Source organism: Apium graveolens, chromosome 3 (assembly GCF_009905375.1).
Source record: "Apium graveolens cultivar Ventura chromosome 3, ASM990537v1, whole genome shotgun sequence".
Classification (NCBI taxonomy): domain Eukaryota; kingdom Viridiplantae; phylum Streptophyta; class Magnoliopsida; order Apiales; family Apiaceae; genus Apium; species Apium graveolens.
Window position 1 is genome coordinate 56265102 of NC_133649.1, and position 24160 is coordinate 56289261.

Below are 24160 nucleotides of genomic sequence, written 5' to 3' on the forward strand. Positions count from 1 at the left end.
TAGTGGTAGATCATTTTAAATTTGATTACTTTCTAATATATAAGAAGAAAAAATATTTATAAAAATATTCGAACTCAATATATATATTTAAAGAAATGAGCAATACAATAAAAATCATATTTTTCTTAAAATTTATCAAAATATTATAAATAAGAAAATATAATACGTAATATATATACATATATTTATCTATATATTTGTATTTATTCATTTATATACGGTTCGGTTCGGTTCTTACGGTTCTAGTATGTTATGAACAAAACCGAAATTTCTAGAAAAACAAGAACCGAATCGAACCCGAATTGGTGAAAAACCGAACCAGAACCACAATTTTTGATCGGTTCGGTTCGATTCTGAACTGGAAAATGCTCACTCCTAGAAGCACGGACCCAAAATTAAAAATAATAATATCACATTATTATTTCCATAAAACTGAAACACGTAATCCGTGCAAAATACAGATCTAAATTTAATATATAAAATGATGTTAAAATATGTAGTTAAAAAATCGAAGTTAAGCGTAACTCTAAAATTTCACCGTATAGTTTCAGTTATGCATGCACCTAATTAGTTACTTATATAAATCTAACATGTTAACTTACTAATACGATTATTTTAAAGTAAATTGACGCTTGGATGTTAAGCAACAAATAAAAATTGAAGGAATATAAAATTTACAGAGAGTAGAAGTTAATTTTAGTCAATTGAGATTTTAGTACATAAAATTTTAAAAATAGTTGTATAATTATCTAGTGAGTACCCAGATTTGAGACGCTTATTAGTATAGATAGTTAATAACCCGTGCAAAATACGGGTCCGATACTAAAAATATCGGATTAACATGTGTAGAGAATTATTCATAATCCGTGCGAAACACGAATTAAAATTAATATATTAATATCAGATATTAAATTTTTACTTGCAAAAAATAGTTATGTGGTTAAAAAGAATCGAATCAATTATGAAATTTTCCACTATAATTCTAGTTTTACATTGTTTTACTTGATATAGAAATACAACATATTAGTTTTATTTTTGTGAAACGTATTGTATCTATATATTATGAACCAAATATATGTTTTTTAGATAATTTAATATAATTAGTATAATTTGATAATCATCTTATAATTAGCCTTTTCAATATTGTTTATTTAAAATTACTTATTATCAATAAAATTTAATTTACAAATTAAAAGTAAATAGATGTTATTAAACTTAATTTAATATTACTTAATATAATCTAAATACAGCCCATAAATCTGTTACTGTTAAAATATGATTTTTAATTTAAAGTAAATAAACGTTGTGGTGGACGATAGCAAATACGATTGTTAAATCAATAATTTTCAGTTTAAAAGGTAATAAATGTTACTAAAGTAATTTGCTATTACTTAATTATTTTTAAAATAATGCTATAGAAAATTAAGTTACAGAGTATAGAAATCAATTCGTGTTAATAGTTTACTTTGTAGTTAGAAGTTTTTCAAAATGAAAGTATATATATGTTATTTTACTTAATTTAACGTAACTTAATAAATTTTTAATGTAATTTATAAATTATTTTAAAAATATTTTTTTATTTCATAAAGTAAATAGACGATTGGATGAACACTAACTAAAAAGAAAATGAAATTTACAAAGAATATAAGTGATTTGTGTTAAAAACAAAGTTTACAAATAATATAAGTCAACTTATGTTACATAAGTACCAAAATTTTGTAATTTGGTAGTTTGGTACTTTATTACTTTGTGTACCAAATTATAGATGGTTTCGCTTATTAATAAAGAGTATGAATACAGAATTGAATCTCATAAATCTCATAGCTTCATAATCTCATGCAAAACATGGATCAAAATTAAAATATTAATATAAAATAGTAAATTAGCACTTTAAACTTCATTTACACGTATACAATTATTGGTGAATGCACTAAGACTTTATGAAGGTCTAGATTCAGATCATGAATTTCATAGGTTAAATATGCATGCAAATGGTCAGCAGTGAGTAAATTCTCTAATTTCATAATGACATATAGACTCATTAAAGAATTGGTACAAACTCTTGAAGGTACAGAACTATCTTGGTGCCAGATGGGTGATACTAATTTGATTGATGCTTTCTGATTCACATTTGCTTGATGAAGAGTAATTCTTTTCGGGATTTCTCTCAGAGTAAAATCCGGGCTCTTTTGGAATAGGCAATTCAATTTTGCTGCTGAGCATCAGAACCACAGATGACATGCTTGGCCTATCTTCTGGATATTGTTGCACACACAATAGAGCAATTTGAATTACTCGAAACAATTCAGAGTATTTATTTGATTCCATGATCACCGGGTCAACTACTTCCAAATGCTTACCCTCATTATAGCTTCGCCAAGCCTAAAAAAAAAGATGCCATTATAATTTTTACAGAATTCACTACATTGACACATAAGGAACTGGGAGGATTTTCTTAGTGTAAACGTCAAGATTAGCCATAAAAATATTCACAGTGTGTGCGTTCACTTACATGTCCAAGAAGGTTATGATTGTGATCCTGATGTTTGAAACCTCTGTTTCGCCTCCCACTTACTATCTCAAGCACCACTACGCCAAAGCTATAAACATCAGACTTAGTTGAAAATAGACCTTCAATGGCATACTCAGGAGGCATGTAACCGCTGAAAGTGAAAATTGGGTACAAGCTTAAACTTTGACCTGTAAAACACTAATATTAAGTTTGAAATATCATAGGGAGTCTTACTAGGTTCCAACTACCCTCGTTGTGCTTGCTTCAGTTTCACTTCCTCCAAAAATTCTAGCCATGCCAAAATCTGAAATTTTTGGGTTCATCTCGTAATCAAGTAAAATGTTACTCAGTTTAAGATCTCTGTGAATGATTCTTAGCCTGGAGTCCTCATGAAGGTAGAGTAGTCCCTTAGAAATCCCATTTATAATGTTGAAGCGCTTCACCCAGTCAAATAATTTGCGCAGTTCTTTATCTGTTGATTGACATTTTTGTGGTTCAGATGTAGGTTTTACTTTGATTTTGACAGATTACTTGAACAATGAATGAAGGGACTATTTAATATTTTTCAAATTTAGCATCAAAGCTTTAGCAAGGGCCTTACCAAAAAAAACGGAATCTAAACCTCTATTGGGCATATATTCATAGATCAACATTCTTTCCTCTTCTTCAACACAGCACCCAAGAAGCTTCACAAGATTCCGATGTTGAAGCTTAGCTATGCATGAAACTTCGTTCATAAATTCATCTATTCCTTGTCTTGAAGTGTTTGATAGCCTCTTCACAGCTATCTCTTGACCCTTGTCCAACATGCCCTAAAAATAACAAGACAAAAAATGTAATATTAATTTATTTTATTTTGTGACAAAGTCTAAACAACTGTCTTGGTGATGTGCGGTGTTTCTCGCATAAAATAAATGTTTTGAGGGCATAATAACCTTGTAAACAGGTCCAAAGCCACCCTCTCCAAGCTTATTGTTGAGCGAGAAACCATTGGTGGCTTTAGCAATTTGCATGAAGGTAAATAAAGGTAGATCCAACTCGTCCTTGTTGATTCCGTCAGTTGCATGACCATTCGATCCAAGTCTTCGAATTCCTGTACACAGGAGGAGAGCAAGATATTTGAGAAATTGCTATACAAGCAATTTTATGATCAGTTTTTATCTGAAGCAGTATTCCCATTAGCAATCTAAAGTTCAATCTGCTGGCCAGTTCCATTAAAAACAAGGAGTATTTAAGATGACTGAAGCCAAGTTCAAAACTCCTCTACCTTTTCTTTCCCGATTTCTCTTCATGAATGCATACACAAGTGACAGGATAAGTATCACTGTCATTGCTGCTAATACTGGGATTACAATGACTACCACCAGATTTCTACTAGAGCGTTTGTCTTCATCTGTGCAGCCAATATAATAAGTAATTCAGATGGTCAATGAATAGTTCAAAGGCTTAATTATAAGTTAAACCTTGAAGTATTATGCCGCGTATACATAAACCCTCGAAAGTAATAGATTAGACCGAAACATCTATGCTCTTTGTTAATAAAGAAAACACCCTTTAAATGGAACACAAGAGTACCAAATTATCAAATTTTGGTTTTTTAATATGGGTATGTGCCATGTGGTTCGCACAGGTTAATGACTTGTCTTATGTAATATGCTAGAGGGGCTAATGTGTTTAATGACTAGTATTATCTAATATAGTGGAGGGGCTAATGTATTTGGTGGAAAACGGACTTGCAACTTCGGAGGGAAAAAACAATTTTCTGCCCACAAAACCCTGTCTCAAATAATGACATTTCATAATAAGCTTTTGGTCAGACCAAGGTTGTAATGTTAGGGGTTGATGTGAATAAATTTTTTCTTTAAGGGTTTATGTGTAAATATTATCATAGTTCAAGGTATAAGAATACATCTTAAATCAGAAAATTTGCTATCACAACTATTAGCAGGTGTATGAAGCATCAGAAAAGTATTGCTATATAACTAAGAAAGTTACCTGACTCGGAGGCAGCCACTCGTATATATAGATCTTGTCCATCAACTGTGTAACCTCTGATGTCAGTAAGATCACCAAACCACAGCACGCATCCACTTCCACCTCCTCTGTGATCTGCATTCGAATATGCCATACAAGAGCAGTCGCTCAAGCACCGCTTTTCACATTCCTGCAGGTTTCCAGTCAAGTTATACCGTGTGAGACGTGTGTCTGGCAGTTTCACACCCGAAACCATTACAAAACCATCCCCATTCTTGCAATCTAGTTGAGTATTTCGAGCACACCCGCCAGACCAATCTGCTTCTGACCAAGCATCAGGCGAATTGGGATGAAACCATTTCATACATTCACATTTAGGTGCTTTATTAATGTTACAAACACCATTTCCACCGCACAACCCATAAGTATCGCAATCATTAACCTGTAGAGACAGATAATTTGTCCATTGCTGTTTACCTTTGTTCCATGTCTGGCGTTGTAAACGACCATCTGGAGGCAGTATGGACCTTGCAATAGCAGATTCAGAAGCATCGGTGATCTCAAACGTATAATAGACCTCCTTCTCCGATATAACATACTGAACTTTAAATATATTATTTGGTTTTATTCTTGGAATGCCACTAAATCTATCGCCAACCCATGGTCCTAACCTGTATGTAAGGTTTGGACCATTCCACAACTCGAATTGTGGCCAACCTTTAGCTTCCATCCGGTACACAAAATTACCTAAAGATGGATCATCAACGCTTTTCCATGAAGAAAGATATCTCTGCATGCCCGTGACAAAGTTTATTCCTAACTTCATCCCTGGTAGAAAATTATCAACAGGATAATCAAAGCTTTGCCATATGATGTTTTCATCATTTTTATCCCGGAAAACAAGATTTCCTGAATCTAACAGCTGGGCTATAGGATTTTTTACTGATCTTGATGAATTGGATGACCATACTTTGGTTTCATTGGCAAGTACAAGTATCCCTGTACGAGTCACAGTTACAACCCCTGAAGTATTTGTAACTGGATGATCTCTGTTAGCCACCCAGACAACTGTCCCGTTGGATATTTTCTTGTACCATATACCAAAATATCGATTCTGTGGAAGACCATCAGTATTGAAAAATCCCATTTCGAATTCTCCATGTTCTGATACAATGGTTTCTCCATCTCCTAAAGGCTGATTTGTGGTTATAGTGTCAAGTGCAGTACTACAAGTTAATAAAAATGAGAACAGAAAAGGGAAGAAAAGCATGGTGTGTGTTTCACTAGTTTCATGTATTCATCAAAAGTGTTATGTGTTATTTGACACCATTAATTTCTTATATCTACCTATCTACTAGTAGAAGATAGGAATGTTCAACATTTGACCTGGCTTTGTGACATTTAAACAGGTCAATGTTTGTTTTAACTAATGCAATTTAAATAATGTAGGGAATTTGAATAAATTATTAATTTTACTATTTACTTTCAGTAATCTGATTTTGAGTCGGGTTCGATTAGGGCCGTTCACGAACCGAGCCGAGCTGAGTTTTGATCGAACAGAGCCGAGCTTTAATTTTTTTTCTGACGAACCGAGTCGAGCCGAGCTTTCTTATCGAACAAAAATCGTGTTCGAGCTCGAGCTCGTTAACTAAAGAGCAGAACACGAGCTTGTTCGCGAACATAAACGAGCCGAGCCGAGCCAGAAAAAATTCTGGTCAACCAATGTTTGATTGTGAAAATAACTTATCAAATTAATTTATTTATTTTTGAAAATTTGGTTATATCACTAAAATATATATATCTTGACATCCATACGATTGTATCGAGGGAAAATATTTTTAAAAAAATCGAAACACCAATTAATGACTAAACACTAGTTAGTGGTTATAGTCAAACTACTACTTGACTGTTAAAATAACAAACCAAATAAAATTATTTAGGTCTGAAAATTTGGTTATATCATTAAAATATATTTATTTTGACATCCATACGGTTGGATCAATTAGAAATAATTTTAAACAAGTCGAGATACTAATACAGGACTAAACACTAGTTACTAGTACTAGTCAAATTAATGTTTGACTGTTAAAATAACAAAACAAATAAAATTATTTTGATCTGTAACTTTGGTTATATCAATAAAATGTATATATTATGACATCCATACGGTTGGATCAGTATAAAGTATTTTTAAAATAATCAAAACAACGAATCAGGACTAACCACTAGTTAAGGTAATAGTCAAACTAATACTTGACTGTTAAAATAACAAATCAAATAAAATTATTTTGATCTGAAAATTTGGTTATATCATTGAAATATATTTATTTTGACATCCATACGGTTGGATCAATTAGAAATAATTTTAAACAAGTCGAGATACTAATACAGGACTAAACACTAGTTACTAGTACTAGTAAAACTAATGTTTGAATGTTAAAATAGAAAACCAAATAAAATTATTTTGATCTGTAACTTTGGTTATATTAATAATATATATATATATATATATTATGACATCCATACGGTTGGATCAATATAAAGTATTTTTAAAATAATCAAAACAACAAATCAGGACTAAACACTAATTAGCGGTAATAGTCAAACTAATACTTGACTGTTAAAATAACAAACCAAATAAAATTATTTTGATTTGAAACTTTGGTTATATCATTAAAATATATTTATTTTGACATCCATACAGTTGGATCAATTAGAAATAATTTTAAATAAATCGAGACAACAATACAAGAGTAAACATTAGTTACCAAGACTAGTCAAACTAATGTTTGACTATTAAAATAGCAAACCAAATAAAATTATTTTGATCTAAAATTTTGGTTATATCAATAAAATATATATTTTACGACATCCATACAGTTGGATCAATTAGAAATAATTTTAAATAAACCGAGACGCCAATACAAGACTAAACATTAGTTACCAAGACTAGTCAAACTAATGTTTGACTATTAAAATAGCAAACCAAATAAAATTATTTTGATCTAAAACTTTTGTTATATTAATAAAATATATATTTTATGACATCCATACGGTTGGATCGATATAAAGTATTTTTAAATAATCGAAACAACAAATCTGGAATAAACACTAGTTAACGTTAACAGTCAAACTAATGTTTGACCATAAAATAGGAAATCAAATAAAATTGTTTTTGATGTGAAACTTTGGTTATATCATTAAAATATATATTTTATGACATCCATACGGTTGGATCGATGAAAAATATTTTAAAAAAAATCTTTACTAAAATATAATTATGAAGCCACATTTTAAAATTAGAAATTAAAATATAAAATTTTTAAATCACGTCAAAATATATCACATATGGTATGCAAAATGATCGTTGGAAGATAAAAAAAAATACAGTGAAGTCGGATTTTTTTTTAAAAAAAATCATACCTATATAAAAATATTTAGGATATATCAAATTTTTTTTTGAATTTTAACGAGCGAGTTCGAGCCGAGCCGAGCTCGAGCCGAACAACCCAAAGCTCGGCTCGAGCTCGATTTGCTTAACGAACACATTTTTCTGTTCTAGCTTGAGCTCGAGTTCGTTAACGACCCGAACAGAACGAGCTCTTAACGAGCCGAACTCAAGTTTGTTCACGAACAGCTCGGTTCGTGAACAGCCCTAGGTTCAATTCTATGTAATCACGCAATATTAATTTATTACTAGTAATTAAACAGGTCGAAAGCCGCCCATCTCTTCAAGCTTATTGTTCTTAAGGGGAGGTCATTGGTGGCTTTAGCAAAGTTATCAAGAAATGAGAATAAAAAATAGAAGAAAAGCATGGTGTGTTTCATTTGTTTCATTAGTAAATGCTAATCCTCTGACCCTCTACTTTCATGTATTCAAATTTCAAATGATGCACTGCACCACCAATATAGGAAGACTCAACAGTTGACCTGTCTTAGTCTCTGACAGCAAGGTCGACCCCCCAACGCTCTGCTCAATCTTTGATTTACCGCAAGAAATTCAAGAAATTGACTTATAAATTATATCTTAGAAATTTTATTATTTTATTATTGCCTCATTTAAATTACTAATATGATTGTAAAGCAAACCAAGTTAGCTCAACTACACAAATTTGTTTATGATTTTAAGTTGTTTACATTCAAAAGTTTGTGCTTAAATATTTAAGTTTGCTTATTTTTATTATTTTTTGTAATTTATGAATTATTAAAAATATAAATATGAAATTAATTTATATATATCTATATAAATTATAATTATAACTTTTATCAATAAAATTACATAACTCTAAGTTAATAAGAAAAGGTTCCTCTAATCAATTTCTGACATTAAACTTTTTTTTTACTTAAAGTCATTTTTTGACTTATTACATTAATATATATAGAAAAATAATCAAATACAAACTAAAATTAAAATAGAAACTATGAACCAATCTAAACCATTAAATCTACATAATCTAATGGTCTCCCTAAATCACCCCACCCTACTACTCTGCACTCTCCCACACCCAATTTCCGATTTCCCCTCCGTTTTTAATTTAATTTTTCCCGTCAAATCGTAAGTTTTTTTTAAAATCCGATTTCACTATATTTTTCTACATCTCTGAACGATCGATTTGCATACCATATGTGTTATATTTCGAATTAGTTTTTTAAAAAAATTATATGATTTATAATTTCTATTCTAAATTGGTTAGCCCCTACATATATATTTTAATTTTGAAGTCAATTTGTATAATTTTTATTTGTGAAAATAAGCTAGTTACTTTAGAAGAAAGAACGGCAATTATATTATTTATCTGAATTAAGTTACTTCATATTTGGCATATGAGAATTGAGAAATAGTAAACCCCTTATAATTAATTAGTTCCAAAAAAATACTATGTGAATGTGAAATTTTTTCAAACATGCTTTTACTCGCTTTTAGTCCTTTGAAGACTTGGCTCTAAAGCTTTTGAATCTCTGCCTCTCAATCTCTCGTCAACTTTTTTGTTTTTCTCCGTGTCCGTCCCAATTCCAAATTAGAGGCTGAGAGCCTGAGACGTCTATTTATGTTTGACGACCAAGGGGAGCCAAACAAAATGAAAAGATGAGAAGAAAAAAAGGTTTAGCTATTATTATTTAATTTTTACACGATTCACCCACTGTACTTGTATTACGGTCGAATTAATTTATTTAGATAATTTTAAAAAATTATAATAGTACAAGTATCATATCAAAATTTTAAGATAATTTTAAAAAATTATAATAGTACAAGTATCATATCAAAATTTTAAGTTTTACTCAAATAATCTAACTCAAACTATTGAGTACGATATTTGTGTTATAATTATAATAAAAAAATAATTATTATATGATTTTAAAAATATCATTTCATTAAAATATACAATTGAGTCATATGAAAAATAAGATTACTGAGTTGAAATCAATATAAGAAGTGTAATTAAATAATGGGAAAATGAATTTTTTTCGTCACCCAACTTATTGTGTGTTTAGAAATTTACCACTCAACTATAATTTTTTTTTGTTTTACTCACTAATGTTAAGTTCGGATTTTTTTAGTCGCTATCGTTAGGTTCAGATTTGATTATTAGTATTTTGTCAATTTTCTATAGCATTCTCAAAATATAGTGATAAACAGTACAAAAAGTGTCATATGTCTGTTAGAAGAAACCTTATATGTGTCCGAGTTTGCTAGATGCATATAGAGGAGTCGTATAATATTTGAATTATATATGTATGTTATAGGAATGATGCATATTGTTTTAAAAATCTGATCAGAACAAATGTATATACATTGTAAACAGACGCATAAAATCAGTTCATCTACGTCTTTTACTTTTTAGGTGGGGTACTAAACTCAAAACCAAAATTATTACGAAGAGGCATCCCAATCTGTACTAAAATTATTGGGAAATAAAAAAATAAAAAATCAATATAATCAAATTAGCAAACTGATCATAAAGTACTAAAATCATTAAAAAATTACATATCAATATTTTACCAAACGACACTTTCAAAAACCAAATGAAATCATTAATCACAACTCCTTCATGCAACTTTTACCGACACAAAAAATTAAAATTATAAACCCATCCACTCTAATAAAATTGTGAAACAAGTATATATATGCAACTTTTACCGACACAAAATTAAAATTATAAACCCATCCACTCTAATAAAATTGTGAAACAAGTATATATATAAATACACAAATAGAATAATGTTGTAATAATGTGAATTTGGTATTAAATCAAACAACTCTCACAAGATATTTTCTTACAAACATAGTTTTATAACTTATTTTTAAGATTTTTTTGTATATAAAAATTTAAACGTTAAATTATTATTCAGAAGAAAAAAATTTAAAATAATTCATGAAACTAAAAGGAGCTTTAAAATGCTTGTCAAACATCACCAATGTAAACGTATTAGGAGACATATGGAGTACCATATATAAAGATATAGACATATATCAAATAATTAAAATATTAGAGACTACCACTATATTTTAATAATGCTACAAAAAATTGACATATTATTAATAATCAAATTTGAACCTAATATTAGTGACTAAAAACAAATATGAACCTAATATTAGTGAGCAAAAGAAAAAAAATAATAGTTAAATGGTAACTTCCTAAAAACACGTTGGGTGACGAAAAAATCCATTTTCCCTTAAAAAATATGTAAAATAATACATATAATATTATAAGTTATATATATATATAAATAAAAGAAAAATAAAAAATTATACACTTAGAGTTATAATGAAATTCAAAAAGAGTGAAATTAAAATTTGATGAAATCAAACACGTATAATATATTGAATTAGCAATACATATTGAAAACCGTGCGAAGCACGAGTCGGGTTAATTTATTTAAATACTTTTTAAAAAATCATAACGGTATAAGTGTCATGTCAAAATTTCTAATTTATACTCTGAAAATCCAACCCAAACTATTGAGTACGATATTTGTGTTATGATTATAATAAAAAGATTATAATTATACGATTTCAAATTTTTTATTATTTCATTAAAAATATACTATTAAGTCATATGGGAAATAAGATTACTGAATTGAAATTAGTATAAGAATTACAATTTAAAAATGGGTAAAATAATACATTTAATATTATAAGTCATATAAAATTAAAAGAAGAATAAAAATTATACATTTAGAGTTTCAAAAGGGTGAAATAAAAATAAAACCACACTTAATAGATAGAAATATAAGGAAACAAAAATAAAATTAGATTTAATAGAATCATACGACATGTAGAATTATAAGATAGCAAAAATAAAACCAAACTTAATAGAATTATAATACATGTAGAACTATAACATGAATAAATGGTACAATCAAAAGTTTAGTAGAATTAAAAGACACGGGTTTCGCTTATTATAGAAGTTATTAGTTATAAAAAATACATGAATGAATAAGTAAAACCAAAAGTTGGTGGTACCAAAAATTGGTGAAACCAAAATTAATAGTACCATTTAAAAATGGATTTTACTTATTAATAAAAATTATTAATTATTTAAATAATCACAACGATAAATCACTTTTCTCACTTGCTTTAAAAAATCAACATTTATTTTTTTATTCACATTTTTCTGTTATTCCTATTTAAAACTAGAAAAGTAAAATGAGACGATCCGAAACACCTAGAAGCCTTAATTCCAGAATGACCAACATGAGATAAAAAATAAAAAAATAATAACGGAACATTATTTTAGAAGGCCGCTGCGAAGCGCGACTTAGTAAACTAGTATACTTATATAAAGGGGAAGACGAGAGCGTTTAGGTGGCGCCTGTCAAATCGTCTCATTCTATTTTTCTAATTTTCTCAAATTTTGAGTTAATGAATAACAAAAACTACAATTACCTTATATTCACCTAAATATATCATCATCATTCGTAATATTCTCCTAAACTTTTCTACAATATCTTCCATTAAGATTTTTGAAATCAACTTACCTTCATAATACTCTCCTAAAACTTCGAATTTCTATTTAAATCAACTTACCATGATATTCTCTTAGATTTCCTTTTAAAGCATTTTTTTCCTCTTTCTCCTAAAATCAACTTACTATATTATATTTTTCTAAAAACTCTCATTTAATTTTCAGCATATGTCAATATCTTTATATATATAAAGAAAAACCTGTAGGAGCTATAAAATTGCTCGAATCATATTTATTTATTTTTGTAGAGCTCATCTATTTTAATTCAAGAAAAAATAAACTTTCTTATATAGATTCGAATTAATAGGGAAGATAATAAATATTTAGTAGTCAACCCTATTTAGAATTTGTTTATTTGAATGAATAGGGAAGATAATATATATTTAGAAGTCAATCATATTTAGAATTTGTTTATTTGAATTAATAGGGAAGATAATAAATATTTAGAAATCAATCATATTCAGAATTTGATTATATGAATTAATTGGAAGAAAATAAAAATTTAGAAGTCAATCACAATTAGAATTTATTTAAACAAATTTTACCTTTTGCTCAACTAACTTAAATTGTAATTTACTATTTATATTTGAAATTCAAACATATTATACAAATGAGTATATACATTCGAATTAACAAAGATGATAATAAATATTTAGAAATCAATTATTTTTAGAAATTGTTTAAACATATTTTACCTTTTTCCCAACTAATTTAAATTGTAAAACCCTAAAGTTCAAACATATTATGTAGAGGAGTATTCTTGATATATATATATATATTATACAGTTAAAAATAATTGTAAATGTATATATTGTTAGGTCACACAAGACTGTAGAAGGGGGTTGAATACAGTGTTTAATACAATCAAATCGATTTCAAACACAAGTAACAGTAAACAGATATATTCAATATAATAAACTCTGTTACAATGGAACTGTTCTCTCTCACTGATGAACAAATATCACGAGAGCTGCTAGGTTACAATGTATGATCTTCTCGATAATGATAACACATATAGTGTAAACCTATGTCTGTGTTTATATAGTACACAGTTACAAGATAACTTCTAACTGATATGAAATATAATTCTGTCTCCTAAAATATATCAATCAGATATCTTATACAATTCTTTCAATCCTCTAACTCTTTCCATGCATATCTTCTTTTGTATTAGTCTCGATCTTCTTTCCTGTAAATCAGCTTCCTTCCTTAACTGTAAGTCTTCCCGTACTTAAGTTCTGAGATCTATCTTCTGATATTTATCTTTTAATAACCTAAGTTCTGATATCCTTAAATTCTGACTTCCAGTAAGTACTGATATTTTCTGTTTGTTAAGATCTGAAAACTAAACATGAAACACATTAGACATGATATCTCAAATATATCTAACAATCTCCCCCAACTTGTAAATTATGCAAAAATATACAAGTTAATAGATTTGATGATGTCAAAAACATTTAAGTTCAAATACAATAAGAGTTTAATAAGACTATTAACTTCAACTTACAGTCCTTGTAGCTTTACCAATATCAATGGATCAATCTGAATCCATAATGATTCTTAACAAAATCTTTTACCAACTTATCTTCAGGTTTTCTCAGAACTTCAACTAAATGTGCTTTGACCTGCATCAGTTCTTCATCTTTACTATGAGTAATTTGATAAATGGCTGTTTTGAGAGCTTGAATTGATGTTCTTTCAAGTGCATCACCAAGTCTGATAACTCTAGGATGTGAAGAGTTTTCATTATAACATAAGCATCTTCCTTTCAGAATAACTTCCACCTTAGCAGAGTTCTTCAATATAGGAATTTCTCTTCCATCACCTTCAGTAATCATTGGTATATACTGAGAAGTCTTTGTACCAGAGATTCTAAGTAGACCTCTTATAGCCTTCACAATATATTCTGACCATCTTCTTGTAACATCAGATTTTACTTCCAGAAGATAGTGAATATGTTGAAGCTCTCTGACATACTTCTTTAGCACATAAGTATCAGCTAGTCTGTAAGTTAGTCCATCATTGAGAAATAAGATCAATTTCTCCTTTAGATTTTCCTTATCATGAGCATCTATCACAATTTGAGCAGACAACACTTTGTGAAGGTGCTTTTGTTTGATTTGTTCATATGGTTTGTCTGTCAACATGAAAGGATCTCTTAGAGTAACTTCTACTCCTGTTTGTATCTTTTCTTCATCAAAACCTAATCCATCTCTATCTCTAGGTTGCTTGGCTCTCAACCCAAACGTTGCGAGTTGATTAATCATAAGATTGGATTTTGGTTCAACTGGAGTAGCTTTCTATAATAATAACTGTTAGGTCCCAATTTGTTTGTAGAAGGGGGGGTTGAATGCAAATAATACCGTTTCGTCGAATAAAATGCGGAATAAAATTGTGAAACAAAATTCAAGTTAAATAAAACTTTTATTAAACTTGAAAGGTGTTACAACTACGGTATCGATTACAAGGGTTTAATCTCAAATCAATTATTACAAATTTAGAATAAATTCGACATGAACTTTTTCTATTTTTGTAATTAAAAGATCAAATGCTAAAAGCGATTTGAGATTAAGTTCTAGGGATTTTAATCCGCTAGATTGATATACAAGAACAAGATAAGTAATTCTAGTGGTTTGGATTTAACATTAACAAACTAGAATATTTGATCTTGAATAAGCAGATGAATGATGAAATATTTTCTTTTGTTTTCTGCTGTGTTTTCTTGTTCTGTATGTGCTGCTTTGTTTTTGCTGAGTTATATGTTGATATTGTCTTCTGCTTTCTTTTAAACAATCACAGCCGAAGTTGTTGAACTGGTGTGACAATCTATTTGAGCTTGAAGGACTTTCGGTGAGACAATCTATTAGAGCTAGGAAGACAATTAAAATGAACTAGCAAGACTTTCGGTATGACTATTGATTGTCATACCGATTGTCATAGTAGTACAATTGAAATTGTTTTTCTGAATACATAATTGATTTTAATCTAATTGAAAATTCTATCAATACAATCAACTGAATTAGCAAGACATTCGGTATGACTATCAATTGTCATACCGATTGTCATACTAGTACAATCAGTTGTCTTTTTAGAATTATCACAGATTTTAATCAATTAACATTCTGAAAATCCTTAACATTAATTCTAAATTAATTAATCAATTTAATTCAATTAATCAATAAATTAATCCTTGCAGATATAATTTATTCTCTTAATTAGATTATATGACTTAATTAATTAATAGAGAATTAATACTATCCCTGAGCAACATCCATTCTTCTGACAATCTTCTTAAAGTCTCTGAGACTTATGAATCAATTCCGTCACTTCAATGCTGACACTCGATGTACTGTCTGGTTCATGAGTGACTAACTTTTGTGACGTTTCTTCATGTCTTGACTTTGTTGTTCTGATTGAATCCTTGTAATAAATGATACCTTGACGAGATCTCTGTCACTTGATTAAATCCACGATCTTGATTTATATCACTGAGGCATGATCAAATTCTTGAACTTCTTCCAGTGAATCTTCAAGTCTGCAGATGAACAATGTTTCTTTATTCTTTGACAGATGTTACTTTGTGAGATCTCTCTGATGCTTGATCCACTATTTACTTATTACATTCTTATTTGAGTTGAGTTAAATACTCGAATAAACGAGTAGGCTATGACATATGCCTTTCAATCTCCCCCTATTTGCTTGTTATACAATAACAACAAATACCTAGAGGATAACTCAACTAAGAAATAAGAAAAAGATATAAACAGTAACGTAAAGTAAATAGCAGAAAAGTTCTGGATTATATTTAACATTTTCCAGATTCCAAATGAAATTTACAAGTGAATACAAGATAGATGTTCCTCTAGCCTGAACATATAACTACATTAGACTATCTTGATTCATAACGCTCTAATCATATTACATTGAGTTTTGAGCTAATTGACTTTAGTTGTCTTCTCTTCTGACTTCACCTTCTTCTAAATCTTGAAGCAATTCCTTGTCAAAAACACGATCCTTTTCTGAAGTGAAGCTTGCAGGTCTGACTGGTTGAATTCCAACTGTCTTCAACTTATTCTTGAGTTGATTGTACCTTTTAACATTCTTCTCACAATAAGCTTGAATCAAGTCAGCAGCTTGAGTCTTCAACATGGATGAATATCCAGCAGTTCTCAAATGATGTTCCATCCAGACCAGATGCTTAGCTGAGTAGTCTTTAAGAGATTGTACATCTAGCTGACAGATTTGAAGACAATCAGACTTAAAGAATCTCACCTGATGAGGATTGTTGACCACTTGAGGACTAGCCCTGCTGGCAAACTCTTTAAGCCTTTCCCGAAGAACTTCATTCAACTCTGAGCTTCTTTTCACTTTGTTTAAAAGAACCCAAATCTCTGACAACGAACGATTCTCAAATAGATGAAGTGACACTTTGAATGATCCTTCACTCTGACAATATACAAAAATGCTCATCTCATTTAGGGATCTATCAAAAGCAGCTGTGATCCTTGAGACTTCAGTCTTGATAGCATTCATGTACATGTCATTGTTAGGATTTGAGATTTCCAGCTTGTCAAGAAGATGTAAGAACTGCCTATCATTGTTAGTGCATAGCTGAGGCATATCGAGTACTCTCCTAGCTTCATCCCACTTTCCACCAATCTTCAGTCTGACATCTCTTCTCCTTTCTTGAGCTTTAATGTCATGAAGACGTTGCTTTTGAAGAGTTTCTGTTCTTTGTATGTCTTTTCTCCTATCAATGATCTGTGAGACCTTCTTGAGTTCAGCTTCTTTTCTTTGCATCTCTGACTGCTCTTTCTGAAATTCTTTCTCAAACCTAGGATCCACTGTATCTTCTTCTTCCCAATCTTCAAAATCACTTTCTTCTTCAGCTTCAAATAACCCATCTTTATCTTCCTGAACTGGTTCAGTGGGAATGTCAAAAATATCGAAGTCATCCTGTTCTCCACTGTAGTAGGCATCATCAGCCTTTCCTTTATCTCCAGCAGAAGTATCTTTTTCTTTCCCTTTGGAACTACTCCCTTTCTTCTCCCCCTTAGTTGAGGGATCCTCTACTGACTTTCCTTTGAAACCTCCACCACTTCCAGAGCCTGATCCTCCACCAGACGGTCCTTCAAAATAAGCTCTTTGTTCTTCATTAGGGCAATGAGAATTCTTGATCATGTAATATAAGTGCTTCATGCCTTCATTTAGATGTTCCATGCCCGTCTCTATCTTTAGAAATCTTGAGTTGTCCAGTGAATGATTCATCTCAACGAGGTCTTCAAGAGAAGTCATTCTTGTATGTAGGGAGCAGAAGTTGGATATGTCATCAGCTGATAAATTTGGAGTGTCCTGAATAGAATTGAGCTTTGGTATTACAGTAGTCTTTAAATCTGAGATGTCATTCCTTATGATTGCAAGCTGATTGTCGACAGAGGTGGAAGAAGAAGACCGTTCAACCACTTGTGCTTTGAATGCTTGAGCTTCAGCTTGACTTTTAGCAAGTTCTTCTTTCAGGGCAGCAATCTGAGCTAACAGGTTGACAGTATCAGTGTCTGTGTGTGCTCTCACCTGAAGTTCACTCGTATTTGGTTCACTCATCTCACGTGCATGTGTTTCTCTCAATATGATTGCTCGTGAGGAGTCTTCCAATTGCTGTTCTTTTGTACCTGCATTAAAAATCACCCTAGCCTCTTCAAGAGAGGTCAGTGGTGGTGCAATGGGAATTCGCGAGTCCCGATCCTCAGTCAATGCTATCAAATCTTTTGGAATAGATGTCTGAATTGCTTCAGGGATAGATTGACCGAGTTGCCCTCCACTTTCTCCAGATAAATCTGCGAGTGGAGAATCCCATAAGGGAGCCAGAGTTGTTGGATCTGGGAGGGGAGAAAATGACTCTATTAAAGATGGCGGAGAGTCAGATTTTCCCTCTGAAGCATGTGACTGCTCTTCTGCCGTAACTATGGCAGGCACTGTAACCGACTCTACGTGCACTCCTCGCTGGGTGTCCTGAGTATTATCTGGGGAAGTGTATGGTTCCATTGTGAGTAATGGAATTGTGCTTGACTCAGTACAAGATGCCATGGCCCGATGGCGAATTTCAATAGATGCATCCTGTTGAGAGAATGCCTCTAGAAACTGTTCATTGGCCATTTCAAAGTCCATGTCCTGTTGGGAGGACAAGGATGGGCTTTCAGATGCCTCAGAATAGGTTTTTCTTTTCTTAGGAGGAGGCAGAGCTGAGGGTTCACTCATATTTGACATTGTACTACTTCCTAGTAATCTTCTGGGTAACATTTTAGACAGTGGGGGAGAGGGTGAGATAGAATGAGACTCTGTGTTTGGCTCTATGACCTGGGATTGAAGCTGTGGTTCTACAACTTCATGGTCAGCCCTATCAACCACTGAGGGTCTGTTAACAGAAGTAGGAAGAGAGTGAGAGTGAGAGTGAGGAGTTACTACCTGTAATGGAAGAGCCTGGGTGGCTTGAACCACTGGAGGTTGAGGTTGCTGTTCATGGCCGGGAAGATTAAAAATAGGCAAGGGAATATAATTGGCCATGAAAGCAGATACAAGTACTGGTACTTGCATAAATTTGAAGGTTGTGTCTTGGCGAGTGTAAATCTTTTTGCTAACTGGTGGGGGTTCGGTTACAGCAGAGTTAGCAAAAAGTGCTTTGTGTTCAGGGGTGAGTAGATGATCTGCTATGAGCATAAGAAAACGAGCATAGTAACATGATACCCTACGATTTGTAGAATGATCACGTAAAGCAGAAGTTAGACGTCTCAAGAGAATGGGAAAAAGTAGTTTGCCAAAATTGATCCTTTGATTGAAAACAACCGCAAGACCAATATACTGCAGGGTGGAAGTAATGTTATGAAAATTAGATTTTGTGCAGTTGGCAAACACTTTGGAAAGTGTATCGAAGAATATATCCCATTCAGACACCAAATTTGATTTAGAAAGTTTGGTTAAATTGATCACCCCCTGATAGTGAATAGCATTGAAAAAATTTGTGATATCATTTTCAGAGGGTAAATTACAGAAATTGTCTAGTGGAAAATTTAACGCACGATTGACGACTGTTTCATCAACTACATACTGTGTGTTTGCGATGGTGAATGAAAAAGATTTTGAATCATCGGCTACAGTAGAAGTTGTGCAAATCAGTCTAAGTAGATCGACGTTTAAAATCACATTTGATTTAATAGCAGAGCTAACAATCGAATGATCATTTAAAAATCTAATCCAAGGCTTAAATTTTTCAACATCACATTTTTCCGGATTGAAATAACCAACTTGATTATGCGCGACAATTTGGAAATTGAGAGCCATTTTTTATAAAATAATAATAAGACACAAGCTTTTCAGAATTTTAAGAATAATATTAAGAAAATTCGAATTAATTAAATTAATTTAATAATTCGAATTAAATTAATTATAATCGAAAAATTTAGACATAAATGTATCTCGTTAAAATTCTTAAATCACTAACACAGTTTTGACACACCAAAAGACACAAATAAGAAATTAAAATTAAAATGGAATTTGAAGGGGCAAACTGATTTTAATTTGATTTTTGCGTTTTTTATAATAACTTTTATTTTTCAGAAAATTCAACAGCACTTCTTTATGTATATACTTATATGTATATATCACTAAAGTGATGATTAAGTTTGCTGAGTAAAAACTCGAGCAAGGAAATAACAGGTTTTTGGTTTGGTTCTTGTTCGAGGAGAGAGAAGAGAGAAAAAGAGAGTGAAAAACTGTTCAAAATTCTTGAAAATGAACTGTTATGTTGAAAATGATTTAACATAACACAGCAAAAGCCTTATATAACAACTGGTATGACAATCCGGGATTGTCATACCGATTGTCATACCAGGCAAAAGAAGGAAAAGAAACAAATACAAATAAAAATAAATAACTGGTATGACAATCTGATAGTCATACCGATTGTCATACCAGTACAAAATAAAACAATATAATTCTGATATTAATTTTATTACTGGCATGACAATCAATAGTCATACCGATTGTCTTGCCAGTTATAAAATTAATCTGATTTTAAAATAAGCAATCATTATTACTAAAATGACTTTCAGCAAGACAATTTCAATTGTCTTGCCGATTGTCTTTCTAGAATAAGATAAAATAAGCATTAACAGATTTATATTTATATGTTTACTGAAATGATTTTCAGCAAGACAATTTTAATTGTCTTGCCGATTGTCTTTGCAGTAGAAAAACAAAATGAATATGTACAGACTACTATTAATGTACTGAAGCTATATTTCATAATAGTACAACTGAAATAAACACTTAAAATTTTCACAGAGACAAAGACAATATTTCAGAATTAATTATTTTTATTCTAAAAATAGATTTCTGTTGAATTTTAGCAAATAAAATTCATAGAAAAATATCTTTAGAGGAAATAAAATATTCTGAGATATTTTAAATTAACAAGTAGAGTAAATAACATAGATAAGATAATATATATTACATAGAAATAAGCAAGAAATATGATAAAATGATAAAATAAATTTGCAAATGAATTTTTCATTTATGAAAAATTCATTTGTAAATTCATTCAAGAACAGATTCCAGATATTAATTAAATTAATCACTAAAACTATTTAACATGCCCAATTTACCAACTAATCTGGTAAATGTGGATTCGTCAAGTGGTTTTGTGAAAATATCTGCTATTTGTTCTTCTGTTGGAACAAAAAATAGTTCAACAGTACCATTCATGACGTGCTCTCTAATAAAATGATACCTGATGTCAATGTGCTTTGTCCTCGAGTGCTGCACAGGGTTGTTGGTGATGGCTATTGCACTTGTGTTGTCACATAAAATAGGAATCTTGTTCAATACAGAGCCATAGTCTCGTAGTTGGTTTCTAATCCACAAGATCTGAGCACAGCAGCTTCCAGCAGCAATATATTCAGCCTCGGCCGTTGAGTTGGAAACTGTTTGTTGTTTCTTGCTGTACCATGAGACTAGCCTGCTTCCTAAGAATTGACAACTTCCTGAGGTGCTTTTCCTATCAACAACACTTCCTGCATAATCTGAATCTGTATATCCGACAAGGTTAAAACCAGATTCTTTAGGGTACCAAATACCTAGATTTGGTGTTCCCTTAAGATATCTTAAGATTCGTTTAACAGCAACGAGATGAATATCTCTAGGATCCGCTTGGAACCTTGCACATAGGCATGTAGCATACATAATATCTGGTCTACTTGCAGTAAGATAGAGTAACGAGCCAATCATACCTCTGTAGCTTGTGACATCTACCTTAATGGAGTTTTCACATGGTCCAAGCTTGACAGCTGTAGTTGATGGAGTCCTTGCTGATGCAGAATCCTCTAGATTGTATTTTTTGAGGAGTTCCTTGAGATACTTGGATTGACAAATAAATGTTCCATCTAACCTTTGATTTACTTGTAATCCAAGAAAGAACTTCAGCTCTCCCATCATGCTCATTTCAAACTTGCTGTGCATTAACTTAGCAAATCTCTTACAGAGATTATCATTAGTAGACCCAAATATTATATCATCCACATAGACTTGGACTAATATAGTATCATTCTTATGTTTTTTAGAAAAGAGAGTTTTGTCTATGACACCTCTAATAAAGCTATTTTCAATAAGAAATTCAGAGAGAGTGTCATACCATTTTCTTGGTGACTGTTTTAGCCCATAGATAGCCTTGAAAAGAAAGAAGACAAAATCCATATGATCTGGATCTTCAAAACCAGGAGGTTGCTCTACATATACCTCTTCATCCAGCTTTCCATTCAGAAAGGCGCTCTTGACATCCATTTGATAAACTTTAAAGTTTGAAAATGCTGCGAATGCCAGAAATATCCTGATGGCCTCAAGTCTAGCCACTGGAGCATAGGTTTCATCATAATCAATACCTTCAGCTTGAGAATACCCTTTAGCTACCAGTCTTGCCTTGTTTCTTGTAACCACACCATCTTCATCTAGTTTATTCCTGAATACCCACCTTGTACCAACAGCTTTCTTGTGTACAGGCCTAGGTACCAGTTTCCAGACTTGTTGACTTTCAAACTGATTGAGTTCATCTTGCATAGCAATCACCCAATCTGGATCAGTTAGTGCTTCTTCAATTTTCTTAGGTTCCATCTCAGAAAGAAATCCTGAGAACAGACACTCATTTTGAGTAGCACGTCTAGTTCTGACTCCAACATCTGGATCACCAATAATCAACTCAAAAGGGTGAGCTTTATTCCAGACAGTCTGTCTTGGAAGATTTGATCTTGATGATTCGCCTTGAAATTCATTGTGATGTTGTGTCCTACTAGATGATCCTTCAGCATCTCCCCCTGAGTTGTTGCCATGTTGACTTGAAGATTCTCCGTCAGTAGCAGTGGTATCTCCATTGTTTCCAGAGTTTCCATCACTATTACCTTGAGTATTATCAGGATTAACAGGTTCTTCAACAGCAACAACCTCAGGTTCTTGACCATGTTCTGACTCTGAATCTGACGTATCATCAAACTTCAGTTTCTCAGAAGGATCTTCAGTTTGGATACTAGGGAGTTTAGTGTCATCAAATGTAACATTGACACTTTCAGTTACTTTGTGTTGATCAATGATATACACTCTATATGATCTTCTTCCATATCCAACAAAAATACCCTCATATGCCTTTGCCTCGAACTTACCACGACGATCATCTCCATCCTTGAGCACGAAGCATCTGGCACCAAATACATGAAAGTATTTGATAGAAGGTTTCTGTTCATTCAAAATCTCATAAGGAGTTTTCATGAAGTCTTTGTTGATTAGAGTTCGATTCTGAGTATAACATGCAGTATTGACAGCTTCAGCCCAAAAGTACATTGGAAGACCTGATTCATTTAACATCGTTCTTGCAGCTTCAATCAATGTACGATTCTTCCTTTCTACCACTCCATTTTGCTGAGGGGTTCTAGGAGCTGAAAATTGTCTGGTAATCCCTTTGTCTGCACAGAATCCATTTAGAAGTGCATTCTTGAATTCTGTTCCATTATCTGACCTTATTGCTCTAACAGGGACGTTAGAATCTAACTCAATCATCTTGATATGATCAATCACAACTTGTGGTGTTTCATCCTTAGAGTGAAGAAATAAAACCCACGTATACTTGGAATAGTCATCAACTATCACAAGACAGTAACACTTCTTTGACATAGAAAGGATATTAACTGGACCAAATAAATCCATGTGCAATAATTGCAGAACACCAGTTATGGAAGATGTGTCAGTGCCTTTGTGACTTGCTTTCTTTGACTTTCCTTTCTGGCAAGCCTCACATAGTCCTTCTGGAGAGAATTCCAGCTGAGGCAGACCTCTTACCAATTCTCTTTTGACAAGAGAATTCATTGTCTTGAAATTGAGATGGGAAAGTCTCTTGTGCCATAGCCAACTCTCATTTGACGATGCTTTTGCATAGAAACAATTGACTTCAAGATTGCTTCCAGAGTTCATGTCAGCTACGAACAGATTTCCTTTCCGTATTCCCATTAAGGAGGGTTTTTCACTTTTCTTGTGCAGAATCTGACACTTCAGCTTGTCGAATAAAACATTGTAGCCGTTGTCACAGAACTGACTAATGCTAAGCAGATTGTGTTCAAGTCCTTGCACAAGATATACATTTTCAATGATAACATTTCCAGCTTGCAAACAGCCA

The 24160-nt window shown here is 31.7% G+C and overlaps 1 protein-coding gene across 2 annotated transcripts; it reads right to left on the reverse strand.

The window, feature by feature from the left end:
• Positions 1–1856: 1856 nt before the first annotated feature.
• Positions 1857–5836, reverse strand: LOC141712307 (G-type lectin S-receptor-like serine/threonine-protein kinase At4g27290). 2 transcript variants are annotated; one of them, XM_074515189.1, is made up of 7 exons: positions 4508–5836; positions 3780–3905; positions 3448–3605; positions 3114–3324; positions 2747–2984; positions 2513–2663; positions 1857–2382 (listed from the first exon to the last, which is right to left on the reverse strand). In XM_074515189.1, exons 1-7 carry the CDS (start codon positions 5754–5756, stop codon positions 2077–2079), a joined length of 2439 nt encoding a protein of 812 aa, XP_074371290.1. In that variant the 5' UTR covers positions 5757–5836; the 3' UTR covers positions 1857–2076. The 2 variants fall into 2 exon arrangements, with proteins under 2 accessions (XP_074371290.1, XP_074371292.1); XM_074515191.1 differs by lacking the exon at positions 3780–3905.
• Positions 5837–24160: the final 18324 nt, after the last annotated feature.